The sequence below is a fragment of the Zootoca vivipara genome, chromosome 7 (assembly GCF_965207765.1).
Source record: "Zootoca vivipara chromosome 7, rZooViv2.hap1.1, whole genome shotgun sequence".
In the NCBI taxonomy this organism is placed as follows: domain Eukaryota; kingdom Metazoa; phylum Chordata; class Lepidosauria; order Squamata; family Lacertidae; genus Zootoca; species Zootoca vivipara.
This window is the reverse complement of record NC_142590.1, coordinates 42,736,325-42,758,869: the sequence shown is the minus strand read 5'-3', so window position 1 is coordinate 42,758,869 and position 22,545 is coordinate 42,736,325. Positions and strand designations below refer to the sequence as shown.

At 41.1% G+C, this 22,545-nt stretch overlaps 1 protein-coding gene across 1 annotated transcript; it reads left to right on the top strand.

The window, feature by feature from the left end:
• Window positions 1-157: 157 nt before the first annotated feature.
• Window positions 158-12,478, top strand: CMPK1 (cytidine/uridine monophosphate kinase 1). The gene is made up of 6 exons (XM_035122556.3): window positions 158-447; window positions 4,896-5,042; window positions 6,343-6,495; window positions 7,336-7,412; window positions 7,497-7,593; window positions 9,068-12,478. The coding sequence occupies exons 1-6, from the start codon at window positions 256-258 to the stop codon at window positions 9,107-9,109; spliced, it is 708 nt and encodes a 235-aa protein (XP_034978447.1). The 5' UTR covers window positions 158-255; the 3' UTR covers window positions 9,110-12,478.
• Window positions 12,479-22,545: the final 10,067 nt, after the last annotated feature.

The window sequence follows — 22,545 nt, the reverse complement described above, 5'->3', positions numbered from 1 at the left end:
AAACATCCTCTCCTCCGAAGTCCTTCAGCGGGCACAAGCGCGTGGCCCCGCCCTGCCCCCTGGCCCCGCCCCTTCTTGCCGCCATCTCGCCCCTCCCCCAGCAGCAGTAGCAGCGAGAGTGACCGGGCGGGAACCCGGAAGCGCTTTCCCTTCCTGGTGACACCTCAGCAGCCACCTCAGCCGGAGGAGTGAGGTGGCGTCGGGACAGTTAGCTAGCCCACCATCCCTGCCGGCGCGGCGCTTCCCCCCCGGCGTATGTTCTGTCGCTGCCTCTTGGCTTCCGCGGCTCGTGTCGGTCCCTCGGCTCTTCGGCTGGGCGCGGCGGCAGCGTCCTTGGTTTCTTCCGCCCCTTCCCCTCGCTTGCTGCTCCTCATGAAGCCGGTGGTCGTGTTCGTTCTCGGCGGGCCTGGCGCCGGAAAGGGGACCCAGTGCGCTCGCGTTGTGGAGGTAAGGGACGGAAAGGGCACCTCGTCTCTTCTCCCTTTCTTCCCTCCGCGATAGAACTACCATGCCTAGCAAGCAGCGCGCCCGTAGAAGCGCCCTAGTCCTTGTCAACCGGCGCCCAGAGGATGATGGGGGTTGTAGTTGTGACCGGCTTGGCTTGTGGCCCTCGAGATTCTCAAATGGGTTGGACCCGACTTGATACCGGTGGGATCAAATATGCTACGAGTCTGGCGTTGAGGCTTGGAGCTAGAAATAGTAGCAGTTGCACAGTAAGCAGGGCAACGGATCTTATAAGATACACGTGATAAAAAAAGAATCTTTTCTTTTCAACAATAAACAAACAAACAAAAGCTGTAGACCTCTCAGGGATGCTTCAGGGGAAGGTATTCCACAGTCAGGCACAGAAAAGGACTGATCCTCGGTAACTAGGCAGGTGCTTATGGAAGGAGGTGGTGATTATATTGTGGGCTAGAAAAAGCTTGTCTTCAATGCTCATCTAAACCTCTAGCTTGATTGTTTCTGTTGGTAACTTATGAAGATCTTATGTTTGGAGGGTAAAAGGAAAAAAGCATTTTTGTGCACCTTTGCATTCATTCTGTAATTGGGGAATGGTTCAAGCTATTCAACTATTATGGCTTCCAACTACGGTAATTAAAAGAATCTTCATAATCAATAAGCTGCTGGTCTTAAGATTCATTGGGAGATGCTGTTGGGTTTAAACCAACTTCAATTTGTAGTGTAAATATGCCCCTAAGTTCTAGACACTCACATAAAGGTGTAAAACCATGTCCAACTTCAAGGCTACAATGACACGTTGAGGGGGTATGAGGCAAGTACACACAGCACTTCTGCCTTAGAAAGCTTGTTGGAAAGAACCAAGGAGTGGTTAAGACTCTCTCCCTTGAAGCAGACAGAATTTCCTTTGCAGTCTTGGAGACTGCAAACTTGTTAAAAATAAAGGTTGGTATGAGTCACAAATTTTCTGGCACTATATAAAACCTTAAAAGTCCCAATTCGTGCTGAAATCAAAAGTTGGGAACACTCGTCATAAGTGGTATAAATGCATATTGGGTTATGTGTTCTAATACTTTATTCCACTCTGAATGTAATATTTTCTATGTAAGCTGTGGTGATGATGACAGCATACATTGCGGCTCAGTGCTTAATCCTTCAGTTTAGCTTTCAACTTATTCAATTGAAACAAAAAATAATTGATTTTGGCACCTTCTGTTTTGGAGACCTCTGCCATTGTATTTTTGAACTTTGTACAAGTACAGTGGTACCTCGGTTTAAGAAAAGTACTGTTTACAAATGATTCAGTTTACGAACTCTGCAAAACCAGAAATAGTGTTCTGGTTTGTGAACTTTACCTCGGTGTAAGAACGGAATCCAAACGGTGGAAGGGCACTGGCGGCGGGAGGCCTCATTAAGGAAAGTGCACCTCGGTTTAAGAACGGTTTCATTTTAAGAACGGACTTCCAGAACGGATTAAGTTCGTAAACCGAGTTACCACTGTATGCAGAACGGAGCCAAGTTTATGTTGCCAACCCCCATGTGAGCACTATGATTTTGACTAGTTTCTCAGTACCGTACTACTAATGATAATCTTACACCACATACAGTCATGAGTATGGGTAGGCAAGCTATGGCCCAGGGGCCGGATCCAGCCCAATCACCTTCTAAATCCAGCCTGCAGACAGTCCAGGAATCAGCAAGTTTTTACATGAGTAGAATGTGTCCATTTAAAAAAAAATGCATCTCTGGGTTATTTGTGGGGCCTGCCTGGTGTTTTTACATGAGTAGAATGTGTGCTTTTATTTAAAATGCATCTCTGGGTTATATGTGGGGCATAGGAATTCGTTCACCCCCCCAAAAAATAATAATAATACCGTAGTCTGGCCCCTCACAAGGTCTGAGGGACAGTGGACCAGCTCCCTACTGAAAAAGTTTGCTGACCCCTGGTCATGAGCAAAGGAAGGAATAAGGCATAGGACACATGTCACAATGATTCTTAGTAATGACTTACAGCTTGGGTGTGGCTCCCAACTGTAAAACTACTTTCAGTGCGTCACTAAGATCCATTATTTGTATTGGCAAAATGCTGACCAGAAAAGATTTGTCTTACAAGGCAAGGAATGCAGTACACATTTTACCACAGCCTTTTAAGATCTCCGTAACTGAGGATTTTGAAGGAGAGAGCACATTTTGGCCCTTGTTGCAAAAGTGCCCTCAAGTGCAGTAATTTGCTTGTCGGAATAGGTATGACCAGAAAAAAAACTTTGATGTATATAGGATAAAGTAAAGGGGTGCAGTTTGGAATACAATCTGTTCCCTGCTTTGGATGACATCACTATTTTGAAATACGGTAAATGAAGCAAGGACAAGACATTCCATATACAACTATGTCACATCTTTCATTTCAGTCCTGGCTGCATTTACAGCCCTAGCCTAAATGTTGCACAGCAGTATGTCCCACAAAATGTGATTACGTATCCAATTACATCATCACCACATTACAATTATCTGGGTGGTTGTAAAAACTGAGGTCTACAGTTGCACTCTGCAAATATAGTGAATTCTGGAAGTGGAATAAATGGCTCTATACAGGCACATTTATTTCAGTGCAGTGCTTTCAAGAAAGTATACATAAAATTGCATCTTTAAGTTTTTTTTTAATAAAAGTTCAATGTATAGTACAAAGCAGTTAAGTCAGAATATGCTAACTGAGTTGTGGGTTAGATTTACAGATACATAAATGGGTTCCAAATAGAGATTTATTTCTGCCGGTTCTCTTCTATAGAAAATGTTTTTAAACCCATAATCCTCAACTGCAGGCAGAAATACTGCATGCCGGTGTGAGGGTTTTCAGGGTAAAACTTCTTATGAAAAGCTTTGATTTAGGTTATAGCTTCTGTAGGGAATATTAGGAGTAATAGACATATTATTTATATACAACATTAGTTTAAAAATATGTAGTAAGGCTATGGAGCACACCACTAGGATCCTTTGAGAGATATCAGTATGCAAACTTTTGCCTTGATGTTTTACAAAGTAACATACATCTTACTGAGATTTAGGTGAATGTGTACTGTATTCCTAATGTCGTTTTCTAGCATAACTTTATTTTAGGCCTCTGTTGGTGGAACACGAATACAATGAAATTGTTCCTGCTTTGGCATCTGTTGGTTGGTGTAACATCTACATATTCTGCTAGCCAAATTAACGTTCTAAATTCAGAGCAGTAAACAGTAATTATACAAACAAGCAGAAACTTATGGTGCAATTCCCCACACACACCCTCACACCCTGCTCTTTAGCTAGGTAGCTTAGTAAAGGGACCCCTGACCATTAGGTCCAGTCGTGACCAACTCTGGGGTTGCACGCTCATAGCTTACAGAGCAGTAAAAGCAAGGCAAGGTAGACTCCTGCCCTCAGGCTTGCAATGTAAAAGATGCATCACAAAAAGAAAATGGAGTGGAAGGAAGGAAGGAGAAAATAAGCAAGCTTGGATAACAATTCTAAGTTACAAGTCCCTGTAATGATTAGTTAGAATGGAAGCAGTTCAGGAAGAGGAGAAGCCAAAATCTACTGCTCTCCATTGCCCTGCATCCTTTCTTTTTTTCTGCTACAGCTTGATGGAATGATTCTGTTCAGGTGACAGTTGTATTTGATAACACTTGTGACAAAATGATAACCTTATTTTCAGTTAATTGTTCAGAAGTTATCAATGGCTATTAACAGTTATGATTGTTGCATGCTACTTTCAAATTCAGAGGCAAAATGCTTCTGAATACTGGAGAGCAATGTTGGAGAGGTCTACAGGCCAATTGATGCGCATCCAATTGACACATGGCCTTGCATGTGTGCATCCCCACAACCTGGAAGTGGCTGGGAAAGGGAATGGGGCAGGCTTAATGTGTGCTTCACCAACAGCAGGGGGGGCAGGAACACAACCCTTGTGCAAAATGGTTGTTGCCTATATTGTCCTTCCTGTTGTACTTGTGGGCTGGTCACTGTAGGAAGCCGGATACTGGACTAGATAAGTCCCTTGTCTGATCTGATGGGGCTGCCCTTATATTCTTAACATTGCCACCTTTCCTTGGCACCTGGGTTGAATCGTGAGTCATTCGTCCAAGTGAGCTTGGTACAAGGGAAATTATGTGTATTTTAAAATCCTGTTGATTGCGTGAAGGTGTTGAGGAAATGGAAGACATATTAACTAATAGGTTTCTGCAAAGTTCCATGGAGGAAATAACTCCAAATGTGAGACTTCTTACAAAGTTACATATTAAAGCCTAAAGGAAAATGTTCTATTCATATGTGGATTGCATGTTGTCTTTTAGTAATAGTGATGCATGTGGTGCATTTAAAAAGAAGAATACGTATCAATTTAATTTAAGATGTTGCTTATACTTACTTTAGATATATTTAAATGTATATTTTTCTTTTAGAAATACGGTTACACACACCTCTCAGCAGGTGACCTGCTTCGAGATGAGAGGAAGAGACCAGGCTCTCAATATGGAGAGCTCATTGAAAGTTACATTAAAGATGGAAAAATTGTTCCTGTTGAGATAACCATCAGCTTGTTAAAGAGGGTAAGATTTTAACACTGTGCTGACTATACAGTTTTCCATGGGGGGCCATAACAAAACAAAACAGCTTAAAACAAAACTTTAATGTGGTTAGATACAATTTTGCTTTCCCTTTGTTAGTAGCTAATAAAAACATGCAAGGCCAGTAGGGGGGTGGGGAGCTTTTTCAGCCTGACTGCTGCATTCCCTTTGTGGGTTGTCTTCAAGGGAGGCGCACATGCTGTTTGTGGGCATGTCCAGAGGAAAAAATGTCCAGAGCAATTAATGTGGCTTTTAACTTTGTCGAGTAAGGTACGTTTATACATGTGAAAGTCAGAAGTTTCTATGCACATCTCTCCATCCCAACGAGCAAGAGACATTATCACAGTTCAAGGACACATTCCAGCCAGGCAAAAGAACTCTCAAGGGGTGTGTGGAGCAGAACTAATGATAAGAAGAGGCCCAAGTGCCAGGCAGAGAGGCCTGGAGGGCTACATTCAGGCTCCAGGCCTGAGATTTCCCACCACTGTGCAAGACAGATAGATGAATTACTTTTGTACCTGTATGTTTTTCACCAAAACAATGCTTTTCTCTTTAGGGTTGCCAGAACCCAGAGATAGGCAAATCACTCATCTACGAGGGATTTTTATTGTTGTTAATACATGCTGTATTCAGTTGCTGCAAGTAATTGGACTACATGGGCTATATATTTAGGATTCATTTGGCTCAAGCATGATGCTGATAATGTCAAGGTTGCAGGTTCGTTCCCTGTAAGGGACAGCTGCATATTCCTGTATTGCAGGGGGTTGGACTAGATGATACTCAGAGTCCCAGTTCTTTGATTGGATCCAGAGTTGCCATTCTTTGAATGGAAGTGGCTGAGATCCTGCAAGGACTCCCTTTGGAGAAAAGGAAGGGAGAAGCAATTCTCTTTGATCCCTCTTGTAGCTCTCACTGCCATCTCCTATTCTGATCCATGAAATTCTCCGCCTTTCAGAACATCTTCTCTCCAAGCTGCAGAGTGAACAAGGAATCGGTGGAAACTGTCTCTCACCTATTTCCTTCTGTGTGAATGTCCCATCTATTTTATTATTGTGGTAGACATTTGTTCATTTAAATGCTTTTCCAGTTGTACCATAAGTATATTGGTATTAAGATAGTATGGAATTAACTTTAAGGTTGCAAGAAATGTATTTGGTACACCTGTAACAGTTCACACGAAAAGCACATGTGTATTTGTAGTACAGGGGGATTATTACTTAGATGTCACAATACTATGCTTGTAGAAAATCATGTCTAATATGAGCTCTCTGTTACCCATCAGGCTATGGATGAAACTATGGAAGCCAACGCACAGAAGAATAAATTCTTAATTGATGGATTTCCCAGAAATGAAGACAATCTTCAGGGCTGGAACAAAACCATGGATGGAAAAGCAGATGTATTGTTTGTTCTCTTTTTTGATTGTGACAACGAGGTAATCACAATATCAAGACACTTGCAACTTTCCTCTGTGCTGTATGAAGAGAGACAATGAAAAATGTTCCATTGTTCCATTTCTCTTTTCCCTTCTATACATTTGATACTAATTATGTGTTAATTGGTTCCTTCCCACAATAAGCCTAGATAATTTTGTGGCAAAATTGTATCACATTTACAATTAACTGACATGTTGGGAAAATGTTCTATTGAATTGTCCCATAGCGGAAAGAAGTATTGGTTACCAGAGCATAATTAGAATTGTAGAAAGTGGGGGATATCTTTTTTTCCCCTTTTGCTTCCAGCAGTAAATAAGTCTTTGCGAGCACTGATATTCTACAATATTCAGGCAAAATTAATTCTCATATCAACCATCTATTTCCCCCAGTTCTGTCATCTTGAAAAATCACTTTGTCCTTTGCATTAGACAGGGTATTCTCTTTAGGGAATAAAAGACAGCACAGATTCTTGAATGCCGTATCTAAAAGATAGTTCAGTGTGTGTTGTATTTTGCCTGGTACAATGAATTTCAGTGGATAATTAGACTTCAAGGGCTTTTACCACAGTATGCTAGGTCCATTTTGGAGATGCCTTTCTATCCTACTGATTGTGAAATGTTAGATTTCACGTGGCTGTAATAAGGTCTAAGTTTTTATTTCACTTAAAAGTTTCCAAAAGTGGTGTTATCAATATACAGCGTAAGTAATTGAAGGTAAGATGAATATATTCATGCAAAATGTTTAATATATAGCTTTAGTCTTGTACCTTAAAAAAGCAAAGTATTTTGTTTACTTCTAGTGGCTTCATGTTTCAATAACCCTTTTATTTTTGTTTGAAGGTGTGTATTAACCGTTGCCTTGAAAGAGGAAAGAGCAGTGGCAGAAGTGATGACAACAGAGAAAGTCTGGAAAAGAGGTACTATGTCCATGCATAATTTCTATGTTAGATTTCCTGATGCTTTTCAATTTCATGACTTTGCTATATCTTTTTTCCCCTTAGAATCCATACGTATCTAGACTCTACCAGGCCCATAATAGACCTCTATGAGAAAATGGGCAAAGTTAGGAAAGTAGATGCCTCTAAATCTGTTGATGAGGTAAGTTGTGAAGAGAGAAGGTTTGGTTTTGAATTTCTTTGCAAGACCTATTAACCACACACATGGGCCAGGATTTTCTTAGGGCTCAAATATCCCAACTCTTCATTGGATTTTAAATTATCTTCTTTCTCTTACATGGGGAAGATTCCAGGTAAATCTGTGGCCAGCGTTAAAACAGAAATGTCTTAACAGTTAATCAATTTACACCTATTTTCAGTTCATCAATTCAAAACAGCTTAACCCACCCAGATCCCAGTCACATTAGATGCTGCACATTAGATTGAAGGTGTGTGCAGGGGGTTTCTTCAGGGCACCATGCGTACAGGAATAGAGCATGGACCCAAGTGCACTGTACTTCATCCTACAATTGGTATGCCCTTATTGTCTAAGGCAGGATGGCACAATGGTTGATGTGGTTGGCACAGTGAGACAGAGCTGCAGCAATAGCATTAGCATTGCTTCTACTTACCAAGAGGGGGAGCGCTGAGGTGACACTGAGAATGGAATTTTGAGAGCACATTGACATGAGCACTGGATTCTCTCTGCCTGTGTGTCCATGCAGTCCTGACCTCCCTGCCACTTTTCCCTTCCTCTTCCTGGTAAGTGTTAGTGACTTGGCTGCAGAATCCTGAGCTTGCAATCCGGGATCACACTATAAATTTGATTGCCAGGATTGGGAGCTCCTTGAGACCCTCCATTATAGTTTCTGATTTTTGTACTGCAGATGACATTCAAATGTTCGAATCAGTGCAATGAAAAATTATTATCAAGGGAACAATTTATATGGTGAAGACAGGTGGTTGAAATACAACTATGGCCTTCTGTCAGGAGAACAGACACCATTAGTTTCCTTCTATCCCCTGAAATCCTCTGTGCACCCCCATAGAGGGTGGACCCTTGAGCAGATATGGGGGACTGCAGAAGTAGGAGAGGGGGAGAAGTCCCATTGTGTGATTGGAAGTTTTTTTGTGCAACACTGGGTATCGTCCACAGGCCTCACCTTAAATTCAATGAGAGATAGAAAATACTGATTCCACTGTCAATCCTGTCCCTTCTGTGTTTCATTGATTACCTGACTTTCAAGCTGCCTCCATCACTTCTCTAAAATGTTTACATCTGTTTTCATCTCTAATTGCCTTAGACTGGGTGCTACACCAACCTGGCTATGCATGGTGGTAGATTGTAACTTGAATAGGCCTGTTGAACACAGTGATTATAAGAAACTCACAGTTCCATCCCTGCTTTACTTTTAAGGCTCTGAACACTTTGCGTTAGTGTTTGTCCTGCCCTTTTATACTATGAATGTGTTTTTAGCTTTTACTCTCTTTTAGTTTTATGTTCTAATGTGCAGTGTGTGCTTTTTTGATACATCATTTGAGTTTATTTTTTCATTTTTGAAAAGCAGCTAATGAGTGCAATAAATAATTTTTTGCAGTATTTATGAAACGTGCTTGTAATGTCTTTTCTTTTGCAGGTTTTTGGCAAAGTCGTGAAGATCTTTGATAAAGAAGGCTAGTTCTCTACTTGAACACTGTTTTCAAACTTGCTTGAATCTTGCTTTAAGAGCTGCTACTATAGTTCATTTTATAATGGTGATAAAATATGCTTTTTTAAACACTTTTGTGTTGAAATCCGTTTTAAAATGGTTAATTCGAAAACCTGGTTTGAAATATGAGTTAGAATTAGATGTGGTTTGTCATTAAGATAGATACAGTCAAAAAGATTTGCAACTGGTAAAGAACCCCAATTGCACAACAAAAATAGTAATTAAATGCTAATCCTAGCTATTTTCAGAAAGCATCTGGTGATCCCCTGAATTTTTCTTTTCTTACTGCCCAAAGCCATGGTTTTTTTTAGAATCCAACATACTGAAATTGTAAATATAAGTAAGATGGCCTGTTGAATTTTTTTTTTGTTTGTTTCTTTTTCTTTTAGTTTTGGACCAAATATGGGGAAATTGTATGTGTTGGTTTTTTTTATGATATTTGCTGTTTTGAATGACAGGCAGTTGCTGTAAGCAAGTTTTAAACAGAGTATCCCCTTTGTATTGAATAGTTCTTGTTTATTTGGTTGCTAATAAAGCAATGACCCTCATGAGGCACCCCAATATTAACCACACTACTTGAAAGTTGTCCCGTTGCTTTGACATTTTGGTGCTCCCTGTATCCCACACATGCTTGAAGGCGAAGCCTCTGAGAAAAGGAACCGCACAGCATGCAGAGTGTGTGCAAGTGTGGCAAGAGGGAGAGCTCCTTTTCCAAAGATAATGAGGAGCAACAGTATCTGGAAATCACGTACGTTATAGTTTATAATCGGTGGGTTGGATTCAATCTACGTTGCACTTAGGTCCCACTGAAATCAATTTGAAAAGTTCAGTCATGATTAATTTTAATCCCGTTGATTTTAATGGGAGAATGCAATCAGCAGAGCAATCCTTAACAGCTCCTCCAGGACCCATCCTGATAATCCCATTTTGCTAGTTTTGCACTGTCTACCCCCCCATGAGCACAGCAGAAGCCTCCACCACAGCAAAACCAGGCAAATACATACCATCTCAGAGGGTTAGGACTGCAGCCTAATTTAAGTTGGGTCAAGCCTAGTGCATTTAGGGCTGAGGTTTCAGATTATGTAGGTGCTGCACACATTTAGGTGTCTGTGTATTTGAAGTAATATGGGCATTTTTTATTTGCACTACCCACAAGGGTTAAGAAATCAGATATTTGAAAGCAGCTATTACGGTAACATTCACTTGCCATACAACTCTAGCTGCATAATAAAATTAATCTAGAAGCTTTGTAGCAAAATTACTTATTCAATGATTTGAAGTGTATGTTTTGAGATAGCTTGGAGGAGAAATTCTTATGATTATATTTTCCGCTAAAATTGTATAGCTTGAACATTTTGACTCAATTATACGTTTGATATGGTTTGACCAATATAAAAGCATACTAGATCTGTATTGTTTAAATTTAATGTGTTGCTGGTGGCAGAAATGAGTTTTTAATAACTTGATTAATTTGGATAACAAAAACATACTGAAAGGCTTGCACAACTGTTCTAATTGCACATTTCTTAAATTTAAAAATGGCATAAAAATATGGGGCTGGTTACTTAAATCTGTGGGGTTATTATTATTTTTTATTTTCTTAAAATGCCCATTGAATAGGATCTGGGAAATGTGATGATGCATACTTATTCGTGTACTCATTAAGGTTTCTTGTGATGGTTGCTTCATAAGCTACCATTTTAACTATGTTTACAACTATTATTTTTCCTATTTATGTCTCTCTCTCACAGAATAGCTTTTAGTGATATATTTTGTCTTTTAATTAAAATATAATTAAGGAACTGCAATTGACTTTGACCAGCTGAACATTTGTGCTTTGACTTCACCGGTGTTCTCAAGAAGTATAAAGCCTAAGTGAAAATGTGTGGTATTAGGATGAGATTTTTGCATTAAAATACACCATGTTATTGAGATTCATCACGAAAACTTTGAAAGGTGCAGCTATTTTGTGGGGGGAATCATGGCCAACTTTTCTCAGAGTGTGTACAAACCAACACATAGTCTTATTCTAGAGAATTGGCTTTTCAAGTTACTTCCCCACAGGGAAACCTTGACTGTCTGCAAAGAGAGCCCTATATATCTGCCATAGAATCTGCTTGTTGCACAGGATTCTGGGGAGTATTTTGGTGTGCACTCGACTCACAAAGGACTTTAGGAAGGTTTGTTGCAGCCCAGCTGTTACTCCTTGCAGACTGAGTACTCCATGCAGGACACACATTCCAGGAAACCCTCTCCTGATCCATTGTTATCAGTTTTGTTTTGTTTTACTGAGGATCCCTTAATAAGCATCTATGGAACTCTTGGTTCCTTATGAACATAGTTTGAACCATAGCCCCTAAACATACTGCCCCTACTTGTAGTAACAATCACTAAAGCTGATTAAAATCACCATCAATTCACCCCACAAAAATAATTCTATATACATCTTTGAAAATTGGAAAATCTACTCTTCTCCCTTTCTGCTGTGAAGGACAATCCCTGCGATTTGCTTATGCCTTAGTAGACATGCTTATGGCCTAAAATAGTGAATTTGGGAGCTGGGATCCTTCTTGTTGGTAGCTGGCTAGCAAGTATTTCCTGGAAGTGGGGGTGAACCTGGTGTTTATAAGCATACTGTGTTCTTGGACTTGTCTCTCCCAAAAAGGAAAGGTAATCTATTTGTAGTGATTGTCTGCTACAGCAGGAAGACAAAAAGGGATTCAGTGGAACTAAATTCAGGCCTGAGTCAAAGGAGGCTTGAAGATAGATGGGTGCCCAAAGGGCTTCTTCAAATGCTCAGATAGGAAACCTGTATAACCACAGTTTGTGTGCAGAATGCTGCCACATGCTTTGATTGTGGCATTTACTGCACTTGTGCTGGGGGTAAAGGATCTATGTTTGCTGATCCTGTCTGTAGGCTATCAAATAAGCCAACATAGTATCAAATGGCCTGAAGTGTTACCAACAAAACCTTTTAGAAAGTCCTTCCGTAAAGTTAGTCATTAGATAAGAATCCTCATTGTAGTGATATTGCGGTGTTTGAATTTTACGAATATTAATCGAAGTATGTTTTCTTGCTATGTATTCTGCTATCCGTTTGAAAACTGAAACTAACAACTGTATATTTTATTTTTAAAAATATGCTACCAATATTGAATTTGGGATTTAATCGTGTTGTTTAAACAATTGGGATTGGTTCCTTTTGTCACTCTTATTGATGCCATGAATGCAGTGTTTTTCTCCAAACTGATTTCTCTCTCTCCAACCCCAATTTGGAGCAGCAAATTGTAAAAAAAAAACTTCTAAAATGTACACAAATAAAATTTTGTTCTCAAATAACCTACAGTTGAATTATTGCCATTATGTGTCTGCAAAACATAGCGGCTCTACCACTGTTTTTTGTAGGAACACATGTGGGGGAAGTAGGGCAGGGCTGTCTGAAAATCCAAACACCATCCTAGTGATATTTGTACTCGACTACAGATGGGAGGGGGGGGAGTGTTTGACTTGTAGCTATGCATTTTGGAAGAAAGCCCTGCTACCGTAAATGCCGTAAATGACAAGACTCAGAACGTGGCCGTACTCTTCTTAATTACTCCACTTTGCCACAAGGAGGAGTGCTTGTTTTGTATAGAATGGCTAGAGCTCACAGGTGAGAGGTTTAGGCTCTGTATATTACTGCTAAACAAAAGTTTGTCTTAAGTGTTCATCATCACAAAGTAATGATGTGGTTCAAAGCTGGTGAATTTCCTGAGCCAAGAACACTTTTTAAATGATTTTGTGGACTTTTCAAACTGCCTGTGGAATCTACGGGAAGTCTCTAGATATGAAATGCAAGATCAATAAGAAGAATCAAGTGCTTCAGTGTAAGCTCTAAAGACTTCCATCCTACAGAGCCTCCAAATCACAACTTGGGAAGTTTGGTGTACTACGCAGCAGCAAGCAAGAGCAATGCAACAGGCCAGGTACAAGTACTTTCCCCAGACTCTCCTCCAGAACAGCAGAGAAGGGGGTGTTGCTGAGTCTGGGAAGTAGAAATGCTTGTGCATGGAGAATTTCTCCCCGTGTTATTAGCAGTCATCAACCAGAGTGAAGAATCAATAAGAGATATTGTGTTGCATGTCTATGGGACTGAGCTTCAAATGAAGATCCCTTGCTTGAGTCTTGCCACTGCCATGAAGTTACCATATTTTTTAAAGCCAATATGTCTCTAAGCCTCAGACTCTCTGCAATGCAGAGCTAATAATACTGACCTAACTTACAAGGTTATTGCAAAAAGTACAGTAAGGTGATATTTTTATTTTATTTTCTTTTATTTATTATTAAAATTTGTATACTACCCTTTATCCGAAGATCTCAGGGCAGTTCACAGCATAAAAATACAATATAAAACAGCAAAAACAAAAACAAACCAATAGCTGATCCTCGTGATCCCTTCCAGCTCTTCAGTTCTATGATTTTGTAATAACCCCTCTTTCCCCCCCTCCCACAAGCACATTTAAAAGGATATAGGATGTAAAATGCTAATGTTTTGATGGTGTGGCAGCACTTCAGGGCCAACCTCATGACACAGGGACCACTATAGTTTTATCTGTTTAGTGCAGGACAGTAGTAGTGATGTGTTGGGGCTGCACAGACACACCAGCAGGAATCCCAGACTGGCTCTGCCATGACATCTGTACAGCCCTGTTGCAGTAAACCGTAGCAACTCAGAGCTTGTAAACCACTTGGAGCCTGGAGCTCACTTTGTTGCCTTTTGGGCTTGGGGGTGCCCTGCCCTGCCTTTCCTAGAGATAGAAGCTGGTACCTTTTGTAGGCAAGGCATGTGATCTATCGCTGAACTACAGCCCTTTCCTTTCCCAACTATTTGGTTCCATTGAGAAAACTTCAACCCTCCCATTTGGGGCCATTAGCTGCTACAGTCATCTGCTTAGGCAAAGGAAAGTTGGTCAGTCACTAACAATATTAGTTTTGATTAATCTGGAGAGTCTTCTCTTTTGTAATGCCTATGAGACATTAGGATAGGAAGCTTGAAGACAGATGCTTTGAACTTGAAATGTCAGGGTTACTGTAAAGACAGTATCATTTTTGTTGTTGCTGTGATTTCCTTTTTGTGTCTGGAGAAAGACATTGTGCCCAGGATGGGGGAAGGATGCGAATATAGTGCTTTGCTTTGCATGAAAATGAAAGATTTGATTATTATAGTTTGGATGACATGCTTGTTAAAAGTTAATTAAAAAGGCTCTCTTAATTAAAGTGATAAGGCACAGGTGACCTTAATAAAATGTCTCTTCAATATTAAGGTAAAATTACTCATTTTAGGGATAATAAAAAAATTCCTTCAGTAGTACCTTAAAGACCAACAGTTTTTATTTTGGTATGAGCTTTCGTGTGCATGCACACTTCTTCAGATACACACATTTAGGGATGAATGTGACCTTCTCCCCCAGAGATCATTCACGGTAATACTGAATGTTTGTGAGTTTCAGACCTTTGATTTCCATAGCTGCCAAGTTATCCCTTTTTTACAGGGATTTTCCCTTATGCTGAATAGGCTTCCTCGCGAGAAAAGCGAAAACTTGGCAGCTATGTTGATTTCTACAGTGCTGAAGTGGGTTACTGGTTACCAGATCCTTATTTGCACGGAAGTTTGAAACACAAAGGAACTATTAATAAGGGCAGTTACTGAATTGTTATTTTTCTGTTGGCAATTGTTCATTAATGATGGATTTTGTTATTTACCTTATTAAGAGAACTTACCTTCTTCTTCTTCTTCTTCTTCTTCTTCTTCTTCTTCTTCTTCTTCTTCTTCTTCTTCTTCTTCTTCTTCTGTTCTTAAATATACGAATCACAATAATGGCAACCTCTTTCAACTGAGTCAGTTATTCAACAAAACGCCAGTGCGACATTTGCTACAGACCGTTCCCCTTACATTGCCTTGAGTGAGTGCTACTGAGGAATAAAATGATTAGTAATCTTACAATAGGAATTCGTCACCAGAGATTACACTGGACCTTCTCTTTGCTGACATGTGGACTTTTAAAGCTCTCCTGGTCCCTGAATAATTCGAGGAAACTCAAAATTTGAGTCCTATTTTGTGACATTTTGATTGGCCTATTAAAGGTATTGCCCATTTTAGATCCCCCCCCTTATGTGCCAGTACAGCTACCTTTTACTGATGTGTTATTTTAGTCCAACTTCAGCTACTCTTAGATTATATTTGATGCAAGTCAGACTAAGGAACACAAGTAGGGTTAGACTGAACACTGAGGTTTACTGGGGGACAAGCATTGTGGCTGAATGGGCTTAGCTATAGAAATATCTGGGATCCACTGATCCCAGGATCCACTTAAGCTGTTGTTGAGTGCTTTGCATGAGAAACAGGGAGTTGTATTTTTACCTCCTCTATTGCTCCCTGTTGTCTTTGTCCATGGAGTTTTCTTGGCAGGGATACTGGAGTGGCTTGCCAGTTCCTTCTCCAGGTGGATCACGTTTAGTCAAAACTCTCCACTATGACCTGTCCATCTTGGGTGGCCCTGCATGGCATAGCTCATAGCTTCTCTGAGTTATTCAAGCCCTTTCGCCACAACAAGGCATTGATCCATGAAGGGGATTTTAAAATTTTAAAAGATGATGCTGTTAAGGTGCTACACCCAATATGCCAGCAAGTTTGGAAAACTCAGCAATGGCCAGAGGATTGGAGAAGATCAGTCTACATCCCAATTCCAAAGAAGGGCAGTGCCAAAGAATGCTCCAACTACCGCACAATTGCGCTCATTTCACACGCTAGCAAGGTTATGCTTAAAATTCTACAAGGCAGGCTTAGGCAGTATGTGGACCGAGAACTCCCAGAAGTGCAAGCTGGATTTCGAAAGGGCAGAGGAACCAGAGACCAAATAGCAAACATGCGCTGGATTATGGAGAAAGCTAGAGAGTTCCAGAAAAACGTCTACTTCTGCTTCATTGACTATGCAAAAGCCTTTGACTGTGTCGACCACAGCAAACTTTGGCAAGTTCTTAAAGAAATGGGAGTGCCTGATCACCTCATCTGTCTCCTGAGAAATCTCTATGTGGGAAAAGAAGCTACAGTTAGAACTGGATATGGAACAACTGATTGGTTCAAAATTGGGAAAGGAGTACGACAAGGTTGTATATTGTCTCCCTGCTTATTTAACTTATATGCAGAATTCATCATGCGAAAGGCTGGACTAGATGAATCCCAAGCCGGAATTAAGATTGCTGGAAGAAATATCAACAACCTCAGATATGCAGATGACACAACCTTGATGGCAGAAAGCGAGGAGGAATTAAAGAACCTTTTAATGAGGGTGAAAGAGGAGAGCGCAAAATATGGTCTGAAGCTCAACATCAAAAAAAACCAAGATCATGGCCACTGGTCCCATCACCTCCTGGCAAATAGAAAGGGAAGAAATGGAGGCAGTGAGAGATTTTACTTTCTTGGGCTCCTTGATCACTGCAGATGGTGACAGCAGTCACGAAATTAAAAGACGCCTGCTTCTTGGGAGAAAAGCAATGACAAACCTAGACAGCATCTTAAAAAGCAGAGACATCACCTTGCCGACAAAGGTCCGTATAGTTAAAGCTATGGTTTTCCCAGTAGTGATGTATGGAAGAGCTGGACCATAAAGAAGGCTGATCACCGAAGAATTGATGCTTTTGAATTATGGTGCTGGAGGAGACTCTTGAGAGTCCCATGGACTGCAAGAAGATCAAACCTATCCATTCTTAAGGAAATCAGCCCTGAGTGCTCCCTGGAAGGACAGATCGTGAAGCTGAGGCTCCAATACTTTGGCCACCTCATGAGAAGAGAAGAATCCTTGGAAAAGACCCTGATGTTGGGAAAGATTGAGGGCACTAGGAGAAGGGGACAACAGAGGACAAGATGGTTGGACAGTGTTCTCGAAGCTACGAACATGAGTTTGACCAAACTGCGGGAGGCAGTGCAAGACAGGAGTGCCTGGCGTGCTATGGTCCATGGGGTCACGAAGAGTCGGACACGACTAAACGACTAAACAACAACAACTATTGCTGCCAATTCTGAAAAAGTAATACTGCTTTATGTCTCATGCATGTGAGGGCCACTGTCTACATCACTTGTTTTTACTTTCCTGGTGTGCATCTGCTATCTGGTTTAATACATTTACAGCACCGGGGGTGGGGGGTAGATCACCATGTTTTGCATGTTCCAATAAACTTGTGTGGCTCATGGCATTTTCACTACGGCATTCCATGTGGTTGTATCTCATCACCTCATGTTGTTTAATACCTACATGAAGCTGCTGGGTGTGGTTGGCTCTGGGATTTATTTATTTATTTTTTAAAAATTATATACCAGTATATCAGAAAAATATATCAGAAAAATAACAACAATATACAACCAAAATCAGACAATAAAATCATAAAAGTTAAAAAGAAGTTAAAAGCAACCATTTAAAAAGTGAACATAATAACTGTTGTGTGTGGGTGTGCTCTTTAACTGCCTGCTTAGGCCAGGCAGAATAGATAGAAATTCAGCAAGCTTTTAAGAGTTGGCACAGAGGCACCCACTGAATCTCTATTGGCAGGGTGTTCCACAGGACTGGGCTGATAACGCTAAAAGCTAGCTTTCTCATTGTCAAATGAGCCTCACCAACTCGGAGAATTGCTGTAAGGTGCTGTCAATATGTTGATAAAAACCCAGCTCTGTTTTTATGTCACATTGTATGCCCTGAAAGGGACATGGGTGGCGCTGTGGGTTAAACCACTGAGCCTAGGGCTTGCCGATCAGAAGGTTGGCGGTTCGAATCCCCACGACGGGGTGAGCTCCCATTGCTCGGTCCCAGCTCCTGCCAACCTAGCAGTTCGAAAACACATCAAAGTGCAAGTAGATAAATTGGTACCACTACACCGGGAAGGTAAACGGCGTTTCCGTGTGTTGCTCTGGTTCGCCAGAAGCGGCTTTGTCATGCTGGCCACATGACCTGGAAACTGTACGCTGGCTCCCTCGGCCAATAACGTGAGATGAGCACCGCAACCCCAGAGTCGGTCACGACTGGACCTAATGGTCAGCGGTCCCTGTACATTTACCTTTATGCCCTGAAAAAATTCACAAAGTAAAAGACGGAACGAAGGCTAATAAACTGAAGCTACTGTTGGTCGGTGAGATGTTCTTCATCCCAGTCAAGATGGGGTTGTATCTCACCCATTCAAGATGCAGTTCACATGATGCCAATGCTTTTAGATCCAGCCTTCCCTGCGGATTTGATTCCCAACAGCTGCCAAGTTGGGTTTGGGTATAGCCAGCTGCCCAGTGCGGAATTAAAGATGCGACCCTAGTGCAAAGTTGGTTCTCCATCTCAAATATGGAGCCACATGTTTCTACAAGCCAAATTCCATAAAAAGGAGAAATCAAAGCTCCAGCTATGTGTCTGGGAAGAAAAATGCCATAAAAGCCTAATAAAGTCAAAAGCTTTTTATTATTCTAAAATGAGCGGCTCTGTGCTTTTGACCTTTTAGTACATATTGAAGACTTACCTGCCATAAAGATTTAGTCTGGGCCCAAATCCCATCACCTCACTCCTTTCTTCTCCAGAAAGAGAGCTGTCATCACATTGCTGAATCTTTTAAGTCTTCCTCAATGCTTGTCGTCTCTCTTGCTTAATAATAATAATAAAAAGAGGGATAGGAGCTATGCATTAGGTCACCCTTCTCTTTTATGGTGGGCTGCTTTTTCTTTTACTATTTTCCCTGACCGCCTGCTTGTGGTAATTCTGTCAAACAAAAATTCTGATTGAATGGCTTATTTTAACAGAAACAAAATTTAAAAAACCAAGGGATTCCCACATGCCTCGATGCAGGATGCGTTGGTTCGGCTGCAAAGTGTCTCCCTCTAATAGCGAAAATGTATTTAGAAGTTTGCTGCGTTTTATTTGCTTGTTCCTTTTTATGATCACTTTTTTAAAAGTCCCCCCACTGCCACAATATTCTAGTTTTATACTGAGGCCACTTTGGAAATGTGTGTCAAAAAGGTGACTGACAAAAAGCTGCAATCTTGCACGGAATAGAAAAGAGAAATAGCTTAATGCTCTTTTGTATACATCAATCCATAGGTACGTAATTTTATTTGTATGCTGCCTTTTCACAGTTCGAACCATGCTCAAGATGGCTTACAGCATGAAAAACTACATAACTACAAATCTCAAAAGTAGTCAGAAACATTAAAAAATACACAAATGGCACAATTTCCACATAAATCACAACAAGATCTTAAATAAAGATGGGGGGGAAACAGCAGCAGCAGCAACCCCCCCCCAATATGTTCAGTAGCCTTAGATTTTTGTAGCTGGAATTAGTCAGGGCCCCATCCTCTCAGACCAGGTGGGAAAAGACCTGCAAGGTAGGGGAGCAGGTCTTCCAGGATTCACAGCCAAGATGGCATACTTTGATCTGTAAAGAAGGTTTTGCTTTCTCGACTCACCAAAAGTAGGTCTAGCTTTTTTATTAAAGGAGGAAATTGTCAACTTAGTTGTACAGGGAACTTAGTGGGGCCTGGAGGAGAAAAGGAGAAAAGGAGAGAGGGAGCAGCACCAAAAGAAGGGATATGTGGAAGAGGAAAGTGTACATGCACATTTATAGATAGAATGGACTCATGGGATTACTAAAATTTATCAGAGTACTGCCAGAGGAAGTTGAAAGCTGCATTTTCAGATTACCCATAGAAAAATATGAAGAGGACGAGGTAAAATCAACAGATTTCTTCAGGTAGCACAATGCTAGTAAGGCAAACAATAGCTTCTGAGGTGGAATTTATTATTTAATAAATACTGGAGGAAAGTAAGTTTGATTATAGGTCATATATATTTTCCTGTAGAAATTAAGCCTTCTGGTATAGCTGTAGTGATTTACTGACAGTGTTGGTTGTTCAAAATGAGCTCTATAAACCAGTGTTTCTCAACCTTTTTTGGGCCAAGGCACACTTGTTCCATGAAAAAAATCACGAGGCACACCACTATTAAAAAAGTTAAAAAATTTAACTCTGTGCCGCCCTATATTGACTATATAATTATGACTGTAAGAAACACTTGCCAATTGCTGTCTTGGTTGCAATCTCCTGTAATAAGGCTTCACAAGCCGCTGATTTCTCTGCCAGCACAATCCTTTGCTCAGCAAGTTTCAGGTTGAGCTCATCCAGCCAGCTTCTTTAAGTTTGTCTAAAACCACCCTCCTGTGGTGGTGGCTGTTGAGAGCTGAGCTCGCCCCGCGTCGTGACCCGGCCGGCTTCCTTTCCGGCGGGTTAATGCTGTTTATTGGCGGCCGCCAGGCACGTGACAATGCAAATCGCCCTTCTCGTCGCTGCACGTCGCGGCACACCAGCCAGCGTCTCGCGGCACACTAGTGTGCCGCGGAACAGCAGTTGAGAAACGCTGCTATAAACTGTATTAACACCATATTTAGGAAAGGAAAGGGAGGTGTATTGCCTTAATTCGAACTGGAAGCTCTTTATACAATGTTGAGATAAAATACAATCAAAACCAGTGTTGGAATCAATTCACAAACTCTGCTTTCCTGTGTAATGAATATTCCTTGAGGCACATGCCCTCATTTTACTTGTATGCCTTCCTGTAAGATGTAAAAGTAATTAATAACATATTATGGTATCTGACAACTAATCCCAAATGTTAGATATCTGACACTGACACAAGAAAACAATGTTTTGTTGCATGTCAAGAGACTGACATGTCAAAATCAGCCTTGAAAGCCTTTAGAACACAAGTGACCCTGTAACAAGACCTCCTGGGTTGAGTGGCAGCTTTTAACTTCAGCATTCGAGATTAGCTGACCTTGTTTATCCAAGATCCACCTGAGATATAGCAGACATGCCCATGTCTATTACGTTTCATGCTGTAAATGTTTGCTCAGGTATCAGAAACCAAGCGGAGTTAAGGGATCATAATATCCATTTGGCCTCAGTTATAGGTTCTTGAGAACAATGCTTAGATGGTCTAGCATCAGTCACAGACTAATGGAACAGTTAATGGTCAAGAGAGGCATTGAAATGACAGTATTGCTTCCAATTAAACTTTGCCCCACAAGTATCAGCAGAGATTTTGGAACATATCTGCCGGGGAACAGAGGTAGTCTTGACCTACAAGCTGTTAGTCTTGGGAGATCTCACTGCCTTCACAGGAGCCAGTCTTGACAGACTTCACGTCTGTTATGACAACCCTGGGATTGTCTCAACATGTGATACTTAATAGTTTATTACATTTGTACCGTATCCCTTCTTTCCTATCAAAGGAGCCCCGGGCAGCAAACACACACAAAAAATCAAACCAATTCAGTTAAAAACAAAATCTAAGAATTAGAAGCATCTGAAAACATTAAAAAACAATTAACATCCAAATACAATCACATACCCCCCTCTTTGCCAAGTGCTACAGCTGGTCCTGGTGATGCGCGAGGCGCCCAGGACATGGAAGAAGCAGAAGCAGATGTGCTCATGCCGACTAGATTATCGGCACACTGCCCAATAATGTGATTCTGATGACTCAAAACAGGCTTGAGTTGTGGAAGAAGGAGGTGGAGGTAAAGGCTGGGATATCTCTCCAAAACAAGGGACATCTCTCCAAAACAATAACAGCTACATTTGTATATCTCCCCCTAGTAAGAAAGCCTGTGAGCAGGGAATCTGTGGCTATTACCCGTGTTCAAGTTGGCAACTTCAACCCTTATCAAGGGACAAATCAATTTTGTGTGATTGTTTTGACAGACTCCATGCCAAGCCAGCCCCAGGCCCTTCTGGGCTATTCCCTATCCCTGAGACACAATGAATGATGGCTCCCCACAACATCAAGAAGGACCTGATACATTTACTGTATACCAGGGGTCAGCAAACTTTTTCAGCAGGGGGCCGGTCCACTGTCCCTCAGACCTTGTGGGGGGCCGGACTATATTTTGGAAAAAAAATATGAATGAATTCCTATGCCCCACAAATAACCCAGAGATGCATTTTAAATAAAAGCACACAGTCTACTCATGTAAAAACACTAGGCAGGCCCCCAAACATGGGCATAGGCAGGGGGGCAGGAGGGGGCAGCTGCCCCCCCAGAAGCAAAAAATTAATGTATTTTACAGACCATAACCAGCACTTTTCCCCTCCAAAAATTGAAGTGGAAAGGGCTTTGCTTTAGCAAGAGCAGCTAAGTCTCCGCTTGCTGGGGGGGGGGACACTGCTGTAACAAAAACACATCAAATAAATAAAGCAAAGTGGCTACCGGTAGTTAAGCAGTTAAGACAATGGAGCATATATCCCCAGGCAAGATTCGATAGCTGACCATTTCACCCTATTGTTCTTAAGTGGGAGTTGTTAATGAGCATTCAGGAGCATTAAGAGTTCTATTGGCGAT